Raw genomic sequence first — 10,000 nt, forward strand, 5'->3', positions numbered from 1 at the left:
CGATGTTTAATTACCCATTTAACTTATTAAAAAGTTTAAAATTGTAATAAAATTAGGGCATCTAATCAGAATATTTATAAAATTGTGATACTTATAGAATCGACACAGATGTATCATGATAATATCGATTCCGATCGATAGGGATTAACTTGCTTATTACGTTCATGTGCAGGACTTTATTAGGAGTGTGTGAGGTGGTGTGTGTGTGACAGCACTGAGGAATTCAGTTCACGTTCCTGATTTAACAATCACATAATACACACTCACGTCATGAAGAACCGGTTACATACACCCACTCTGCTGTGGAATAACACCTAAAGCAGGACTGTGTGTGTGTGTGTGTGTGTGTGTGTGTGTGTGTGTGTGTGTGTGTGTGTGTGTGTGTGTGTGTGTGTGCCCTCACATTAGCACTCAGCTGTGTTGTCAGTGCTGACACTTTCTCCTGCGAGGCATCCAGCTCTCTGCGCAACTTCCGAATCTGTAAAAGACATCATTATTATTATTATTATTATTATTATTATTATTATTATTGATCTTGCTGTTGAACAACAAACACAATGTGGATCAAAAGAGAGAGACGAAGAGAGAGAAAGAAAAGAAAAGCTATAAAATAGTGAATGTAGGTGAGGCAGCAGTAAAGACCTCACCTGCACAGGTGTGTTTAAGACAATAATAAAGAGGAGGAATAATAGAAGAGCTGTAGGTGTGTTCGTGTGTTCGTCAGTGTGTGGGTGTGTGTGTGTGTGTGTGTGCGTGCGTGCGTGCGTGCGTGCGTGTACAGACAACACACAAGTTAAGATCAGAGAACAAGATACACTACGTCACTCCTGCTGAGTCATGTGGACACACACAGTAGTGCCGCAGGTATATAATGGTTGTCATGGCTACACTCTGTGATGTTGAACAGAGACTGTAAACCAAAACACACACACACACACACACACACACACACACACACACACACACACACACACTTCCTGTTTGGAGCAGGAAAGGAGGTGTGCTGTCGCTGAGAGGAAGACCTGTCCTGACTGTGTGTGTCCTGGACGCTCCACTGTGTCCCTGAGACGGGACTGATTTCACATCAGTGTTTCAGGGCCACAGCGATGGGTTCGTATACACACTTACTGAACATGAGCATGAAACAGGACCTGTGTGAGACCACCCTCAGGCAGGCCTTTACTACAGGTCATGGAGAACACACACGCTCACACACCCACACACACTCACACACGTACATATACACACAAGTAGGGAAAATCCCGTAAGAGAGAGAGACAGAGTGTGTGTGTGTGTGTGTGTGTGTGTGTGTGTGTGTGTGTGTGTGTGTGTGTGTGTGCGCGCACATGTGTTTGCTTACCTCTGATTGTGACTTCTCTTCATTCTAAGAAAAAAAGAAAACAAAGAAAATAATTTACTATAATTTCAACACACACGCACACACACACACACACACACACACACACACACACACACAGGGTGCATTATTGTACTAGTACAGTGTGTTATGACAACAACCTGATAGATCATTCATCTCCACCTACACTTGTCTGTGTTTTTGTTTTTGTGCTTGCATGACAGCACATGCTGTTTTTCACCACACACACACACACACACACACACACACACACACACACCCTAAAGCAGCACCAATTCAGATATTATCACTAAGAAAAATAGCTTGACGAATGGAACACACACTCCATTACACATGAGAGACAGACAGACAGACAGACAGACAGACAGACAGACAGACATGCAGACAGACATGCAGACAGACAGACAGACAGACAGACAGACAGACAGACATGCAGATCAGATCAGATAAATCAGGCACATGACAACCGGTCTCTCAGACATAACAGACGGATTAGAAAGATCTCTCTCGCACACACACACACACACACACACATAAAATTTGTATAATATCCTTAGTATCCTAAAAAGACACTTGTCCATTTAATTCATAAAATATTTAATCCATGTTTAATACAAGTACATAGACACAAAGTGTATTTACACGAATAGCTCCAGTGTGTGTGTGTGTGTGTGTGTGTGTGTGTGTGTGTGTGTGTGTGTGTGTGAGAGAGAGAGAGAGACAGAGAGATCTTACCGTATTATGCCAAGCACTCACATCACAGATAGTCAGAGTCGCCATCATCTTCACTTGTTAATATTATTATTTCTTAATATCTGTCTCTCTCAAACTCTCAGAATCTCTCTTGTTCTCATCTCTCTCTCTCATCTCTCTCTCTCTCTCTCTCTTCCACAGATTAAGAGCTCCACTCTGTCCTCTGTCCCTCCTCTCTCTCTCTCTGAGACACTCCCACAGCTCTGCCCTCAGCGCCGGCGTGACTGATCCACTCTTTAGTTTCCTTACACTCACAACATGCCTTCACTCTTATGTTCCTCTCTTCTCTTCTCTATCTGCCCCCACCCTCTTTGCCCCATGCCACACATCTCCAGCTGTACCTGCACAGGTAGCTAACACTCACCGTGGAGTAGATGGAGGACGTGCTGGAGACCAGGGAAAGAGATGAACCGTGCACTGGAGGAGAAAAAGGGAAACACAGGGGTCAGACACACTATATGGACAAAAGTACGGACTCCTCCAAACCTGTTAATTATTGAATTCAGCTGTTTCAATTAGAGACATTATGTCCCATAAAAAGACATCTTGGACAATACTATGCTACACTTAACTTTGTGGTAACAGTTTGTTTAAGGCCCTTCACTACTCCAACATGACTGAAGCTCCAGTGCACGAAGCAAAGACTATAAAGACATGGTGTGATGAGTTAGTGTGGAAGAACCGGCCCAAACACAGAACCCTGAGCTCAACCCCATCGGACCTTCTCACCCAACATCAGTGTCTGACCTCATAAATGCTCTACAGAATGAATGGGCACGAGATCCCACAGAAACACTTCAACATCTTGTGGTTGGGCTTCAAAGAAGAGTGGAAGCTGTTAGAGCTGCAAAAGGGGGACCGACTCCATACTCACGTGTATGTATTAGAATACAATGTCATTGTAGGTTCAGCCAAATACTTTACCATCAAAGTGAAAATACACTATATGGATAAATGTTAATATGTCTTACCTGAGAATTTTTTTTATTTATTAAATCTAAAAAAAATGGGGTCAGGGTTGGCTCAGTGGTTAAGGCATTGGACTACAGATCAGAAAGTCCCAGGTTCAAACCCCAGCACTGCAGTTGATACTGTTGGGCACTTGAGCATGGCCCTTAACCGTCAACCGCACAGATGTAAAACAACTATAAAAAATTTAATCAAATGTAAGTTGCTCTTCATAGGGGCGTCTGCCAAATGCTCAAATGTTAATGTTAAAAATATTTTATAAGTGTGTGTGTGTGTGTGTGACTGCAGTGCTATGATTAGTTTTTTCTTAATAAAACCCTAAATATATATATTTTTAAGGTCATGGTCGTCTAAGCATTTCACTGCATATCGTACAATGTATGACTGTGTATGTGACAAATAAAATTTTTAATTTGAACTTACACAAACTAAATTCTTTCATCTTTTACGCTAAACAGAAGGATCTTCGTCCTCATCTCCTACTCAGGGTTATAATAATGATAATAATAATAATAACAATAACAATAATCTGACTAGCCCAGGCAGGTCTAAGTGGTGAGTGTTGCCATGGTAACAGTGTTGCTCTGTAGCGTGAGCTGCTTTATGTGTATCAGTAAAAAGAAAACTGCTTAAGGCAGCACTTTTTCTGGAAACAACACGCCTGGTGTGAACCCCGGCTTACAGAGATAATGTTCGGCTTACCGTGAGCCGAGAGAAACACACGGGTGTGTAGCATCAAATTACACGTCAGGGCAAAATCACACAGTCTCAGACCAACCACAGACAAAGCGACGACCCCGAGGGAGCACGCGAGGAAGTGATGTGATGACACATGGGTGAAAGATCAAATAGGAGAGTAAGAGAGGGAGAACCACCCAGTGTGTGTGTGTGTGTGTGCAAGATGTTCTTTACACAGATATAATACACTGATTCTGTTGTACAAAACCACTAACACATGGTTTTTGCCCAGAGGGTTTTTTATGAATGGATGGATGATGCACCGCTGCACTTTACTCAAGACCACCACAGACGTAGAGATGGAGAGAGGGATAGGAAAAGACTTTTATATAAACGACAGGTAACGGACGACAGGGCAGTAACTGAAAATTAATCAGCATGACCTGATTAATCTAAGTGTGTTACTGCCGCCACTCGACTGCACACCGGTCTGCTTCCCTCCATCACTCCATCCATGTGTCCTTCTCACTTCTTTCCTCCTTTTTTTATTATCGTTGACATATAACACATAACTAAATGGCTGAAGCTGAGCACAAGAGAGTTAAGTGTCTTATTCAGGGCATTGACCTCACAAACTTCTTCTGTGCCAGCACCTCCCACCTCCCTCCGTCACTCCTTTCTGTTCCCTCACCTTCTTCAAACCCGTCTCTGAAGGAGGCTGAGCGACTCATGATGCGGCTTTTTTCGTCCAGTGAGACACAGGAGTTTCTCAGACGGCCCTCCGTGCAGGTGTCCAGCACTGTGTCCTGATTGGTCAGACTGCTGGTGCGCAGACTCACAAGGTTTATCTGAGCTGTGGCGGTGGGACTGGCTGCAAACGCACACATACACACATATGGATGCCCATTACTTACACCAGCTCATCACTGTGTTTAAAATATCCAGGATAATTATATATTCATAGTTTAAATACAGTGTTGTGTACAGTGTTGTGTACAGTGTTGTGTACAGTGTTTAAGTAAAGTGGCAAGTACAGTGGTGAGTAAAGATTTAGAGACAGTGTGAGTAAAGTGGTGAGTACAGTGTTTGAATACAAAATTGGAGTGCAGTGATAAAGTATAATGATAGAGTATAGTGTTGAAGCATAGTGTTGGAGTATGGTGATGGAGTATAGTGTTGGAGTATGGTGATAGAGTATATTGTTGGAGTATGGTGATGGAGTATAGTGGTGGAGTATAGTGATGGAGTATAGTGTTGGAATGCTGTGATGGAGTATAGTGTTGGAGTATGGTGATGGAGTATAGTGTTGGAGTATGGTGATGGAGTATAGTGTTGGAGTATGGTGATGGAGTATAGTGTTGGAGTATGGTGATGGAGTATAGTGGTGGAGTATAGTGATGGAGTATAGTGATGGAATGCTGTGATGGAGTATAGTGTTGGAGTATGGTGATGGAGTATAGTGTTGGAATGCTGTGATGGAGTATAGTGTTGGAGTGCTGTGATGGAGTATAGTGTTGGAGTATGGTGATGGAGTATAGTGGTGGAGTATGGTGATGGAGTATAGTGTTGAAGTATGGTGATGGAGTATAGTGTTTGGAGTATGGTGATGGAGTATAGTGTTTGGAGTATGGTGCTGGAGTATAGTGATGTAGTATAGTGTTAAAGTATGGTGATAGAGTATGGTGATGGAGTATAGTGATTGAGTATAGTGTTGGAATGCTGTGATGGAGTATAGTGTTGGAGTATGGTGATGGAGTATAGTGATGGAGTATAGTGTTGAAATGCTGTGATGAAGTATAGTGTTGGAATGCTGTGATGGAGTATAGAGTTGAAGTATGGTGATAGAGTATAATGTTGGAGTATGGTGATAGAGTATAGTGCGTGGAGTATGGTGCTGGAGTATAGTGATGTAGTATAGTGTTGAAGTATGGTGATGGAGTATAGTGTTGGAGTATGGTGATGGAGTATAGTGTTAAAGTATGGTGATGAAATATAGTGTTGGAGTATGGTGATGGAGTATAGTGTTGGAGTATGGTGATGGAGTATAGTGTTAAAGTATGGTGATGAAATATAGTGTTGGAGTATGGTGATGGAGTATAGTGTTGGAGTATGCTGATGGAGTATAGTGTTGGAGTATGCTGATGGAGTATAGTGTTGGAGTGCGGTGATGGAGTATAGTGCTAAAGTATGTCATAAAATATATCGACATAAAGAAGCCCAGTTTACCGAGCTGTCCGAAATTGAACCGTGTCCCAGAAGGCGAAGTCAAGCTGGAGCCAGTAGAAAAAGGTGAGTTACTGGTCGAGTCCTGCAATCCACTGATGGAATGCGAGCGCAGCCAATCACGTGCCTCTTCTGGGCGGAGCTGTGGCGAGGGGGTGTACCTGCGGGGAGGCATCTCAGGTCATCACTGTGAATAATAATACTCTCAATAGTGCTTCACTGTGTGTGTGTGTGTGTGTGTGTGTGTGTGTGTGTGTGTGTGTGGAAGAGAGAGATGTGAAAGCTGTTGAGTCTGACCGAGCTCACAAGCAAAGCTTTACTCAACATCAGCCATCAGCATGCTAGCAGCTTGTTCAAAGATAAAGCTGTACAACACACAAGACAGCACTCAAAGAGTTCACACACACACACACGCGCGCACGCACGCACGCACGCACGCACGCACGCACGCACGCACGCACGCACGCACACACACACTTTCTGTGAGAGCAAATAAAAAAAATCCCAGAAGCTGATACATCAGTGGGGTTCAGCAAAGCATTTAGGCAAAGGAACCACTAGAGGGAGTCATTAAAAAAATTTAATGCAAGGGCAAATGACAAACGCACAGGTGTTAGTTAGCAGTAATGGTTTAACACACAAACACCTTTACCTGTCCTGTTTCCGAGGCAAGGTGTTGCGGCTGAATTTGGGACTAGCAGAAGGGGAAGAGAAGGGACTAATAGAGGAATTAGGGATTAGAGGAGAGAAAAAGAGAATATGGTTGTCTTTGAGAAGAAACATGTGTATGTTACTGGGGAAACTAAAGCTAACCTTAAACTAATAAACCCATCCTCCGTCCAAATACCCCAAACTGTACATCTTCAGTAAATACCTAAAATACCAAAGAATCCCACTGGAGGCCTCTGATGATGACTCACCTCTCCGTCTTGGCGCTTCCCGTGCGAGTGAGCGGGTGGTGCCCGTTGTCACGCTGATGCCCGCTGCTGACTGACATGTCGATTGACTCCGAGCTGGTGTGCATGCTGCTGACAGATGGGTGGCCCCAAGTGCCCGTGCCCCCTGAGTAACCCGAGCCAGGGCTGGATACCAGTTCGCTGCCCCCCGCGCCCCCACTACTGCCCACCGAGGGGGAGTCAAGGAGCCCGGCGGAGGGCACAGAGGGGTGTCCCAGGGTGGCATGAGGGTTGGAAATGACCACAGAGTTTTTCAGGTTGTCTGTGACAGTGGCCTGCTTCGCTGCTTTACCTCCAAACAGCCTACGAGGGACAGGACAGGACAGACAGGGAGGAGGAAAAGTACAAAATACATAGAGTTGAGAGGCCTGGGTAAAAGAGAACTCTGGGACGGGCATTTCTCTGACCTTACAGCGGGCAACACTGCCAAGCAGATGAATGAAATTAATCTGTTAGAAGGAAATTAACTAGGAGATTAAAAGCTTTAGCTACGAAGCGAATCCGCTAGCGAGGCACATTAGGAGTGCTGGTGGGTTCTGTTCACTTCTGTTCACCTTCAAACCTAAAATATTAATTATGTCTGATCTTACAGTTAACAAATGTTTCTCACACAAAAGATATTTACTAGCAAAAAAAGTGTGTGTGTGTGTGTGTGTGTGTGTACCTGCGCAGTGTGGGAGATGAGACCTCTGTATATTTACTCCCCTGTCTTGCTGTCTGTGGAATTGTTGAACTCAAGCCAACAACATTCGCTCTCAAGTGGTCAGTTTCCGAGACTCCGCCCTTTTCCTTGTCCGTCTGATTGGTCTTTGCGTTTTGGATGGACTCTCGTGTCTTATTAGCCGAGACGGTAGCGCTGGCGGTAGGGCCTCGGCTGCTCGATCCTGATTCGATGCTGCTGGTGGATGAGCGGTTGTGGGTGGAGCGTGAAGGTCGTGGTAGACTGCGGTACTGCAGCGTGGACCTGACGCTGGTCCCCAGGCCGCCGTCCTCCTCTGGAGCTGACCCTTTCAGACCAGTCCTGACTCCACCCACCATCAGTGCGGTGGATTTGGGGATTTTCCCCAGTGTGGCTGAGCCACTGATGACCGTGACTCTGCTGGCTGACACTGTGGCTGTGCTGGAGGTCGTCGCCGTGGCAGCGGGAGCAGATATAGACCCGGATGTGGGCTTCTTAAAGCCAAAGGAAACACGCGAGGAGGTGGGGTCACAACTTTGGGTGATGTTAGCGTGGGGAGAAACGTGGCCTTTCTCTGACACTTTAGCGTCATCGGTTTTAGCTGCAACAGACAGACAGCACAAATAATTTCATTTATCATAACAAGAAGCCGTTATAAATTAGGTGACTTAAGTTAAATAAATATAGTTTGTCCTTCTGCATCAGAAAGAAGAGTTTTTAAGAGTGGAATGTAGTAACTCTATACACACACAGGCTGCAGGCTACTCAGGGATACGGCACAAGAAAACTAACATCTAATGACCTGTAGCGCTTCATGACCCTCAGATATTCAGGAAACAACCCACACCTGGCAGCGCATTATGAAGCAAACACACACACACACACACACAACATTCACTAATCATGTACACTCAGACAGACAGTGATCCCTATGTGGACTGCTCATTAGGACACACGTGGTGTTTCAGACTCTACGGACGGACAGAGTAGCACCGTAGCTAAAGCACACACACCGCTCCCATGGCTCTTCATCACGCCTGGTCCTGAGGTAACCGTCGTGTTTTTCGTGCGTGGCGTAGTCACGCCCACCTGGGCACTCATGCCCCGCCTCCACGAACCAGTCTGAGAGATGGCTCCACCCCTCTTCCCGGGTCCTCCCTTATCCAACTCATCTGGTACATCAGAAGTGTTCTGCCGCCATTTGGAGCCGGACTCCATCTTCACGCCGCTGTCCGATCCACAGTCTGATTTCCTGACCTCATCGCAAGACCAGCTCGAGTTTCGCTCGACCACCGAATGTTTCTCAGCGTCGGTCTGCGGCTAAAAACGTATAAACACATGATTAAAAATTAACCACACATGAGAGAATACATCAAGCTATGTAAGATTATTTTGTAACTGAATTTATAAATGTAATTAGAGAACGATGTTGTTACACATGACCGACACTTCAGCTTCACAAAGGCCTGCCGCATGTCACCCAGAGGGAGTTCTGATCTCTGTTTGGGTTAGGGCTGTGGGTGTTAGTGCGTCATGAACAATATCAGACTGACCCCGATGTTAGAGCGTCCATGAAACAAGACCGCAATAGCAGACTTTCATCTCCTACGTCTCTAACTCTCTAAGCAGAATCATTTCAATTAGCGAGGTTACGGATGTTCGGTGTAGGAACATCTGAATAATGAACTGCAGTCTGAGACATTCAGGGGGGATGAGGAATCATTAACACCAGCACACGTACCGACTGTACGAGAGAGTGTTACCTGTGTGCTCAGGGTTCTACACGTAGCAGAGGGGTGTGTGTATGAGCTGATGGACGAACTGGTGTGGATGTCATCAGTGTCGATCGTATCACTAATCCCACTGCTGACTGAACTGCTGTCGTCCCAACTGAGAGAGAAAGACAGAGAGAGACAGAGAGACAAAGAGAGAGACAGAGAGAGAGAGACAAAGAGGAAGAGGAAGAGACAGAGAGACAGAGAGAGAGACAGAGAGAGAGACAGAAAGAGAGACAGAAAGAGAGACAGAAAGAGAGACTCACTCAATTTAATTTTATTTAGAAAATGTGTATGAATCAAAATGATCAGAGTGTCAGATTAACTCATAGATTAACACTCAGATTAACACTGCAGAATCAGAGCAGCACTGCTCACATGTCTAATCACACACACACACACACACACACACACACACACACACACACACACACACATTACTGATCAGATGTGGAGAGTGTATCTGGAGCACTGGGACAGTCAGACACAAACCCAGTCCAGACTACACTGCTGCACTTCCTCCTCCACTGTCACAAATATCAACACGTAAGGATCACATTTACTCAAAACATCACACACACAATCCCAC

General features: G+C 45.0%; 1 protein-coding gene across 5 annotated transcripts in view; it reads right to left on the reverse strand.

Annotated features, from left to right (window-relative positions):
• nav2a (neuron navigator 2a) overlaps positions 1 to 10,000 on the reverse strand; it is a 124,786-nt gene that overhangs the window by 12,181 nt on the left and 102,605 nt on the right. For 3 of the 5 annotated variants that reach the window (XM_053513134.1, XM_053513132.1, XM_053513130.1), the window contains 10 exons: positions 9,400 to 9,526; positions 8,650 to 8,956; positions 7,622 to 8,237; positions 6,922 to 7,260; positions 6,654 to 6,719; positions 6,005 to 6,162; positions 4,470 to 4,649; positions 2,496 to 2,548; positions 1,361 to 1,384; positions 404 to 478 (listed from right to left, as the gene is read on the reverse strand). In XM_053513134.1, the coding sequence (XP_053369109.1) occupies positions 404 to 478; positions 1,361 to 1,384; positions 2,496 to 2,548; positions 4,470 to 4,649; positions 6,005 to 6,162; positions 6,654 to 6,719; positions 6,922 to 7,260; positions 7,622 to 8,237; positions 8,650 to 8,956; positions 9,400 to 9,526 (1,945 nt within the window). The remainder of the gene's footprint in view (positions 1 to 403; positions 479 to 1,360; positions 1,385 to 2,495; positions 2,549 to 4,469; positions 4,650 to 6,004; positions 6,163 to 6,653; positions 6,720 to 6,921; positions 7,261 to 7,621; positions 8,238 to 8,649; positions 8,957 to 9,399; positions 9,527 to 10,000) is intronic. The other 2 variants (XM_053513131.1, XM_053513133.1) reach the window with 2 other exon arrangements.

Source organism: Clarias gariepinus, chromosome 15, assembly GCF_024256425.1.
Source record: "Clarias gariepinus isolate MV-2021 ecotype Netherlands chromosome 15, CGAR_prim_01v2, whole genome shotgun sequence".
NCBI classification, from domain to species: domain Eukaryota; kingdom Metazoa; phylum Chordata; class Actinopteri; order Siluriformes; family Clariidae; genus Clarias; species Clarias gariepinus.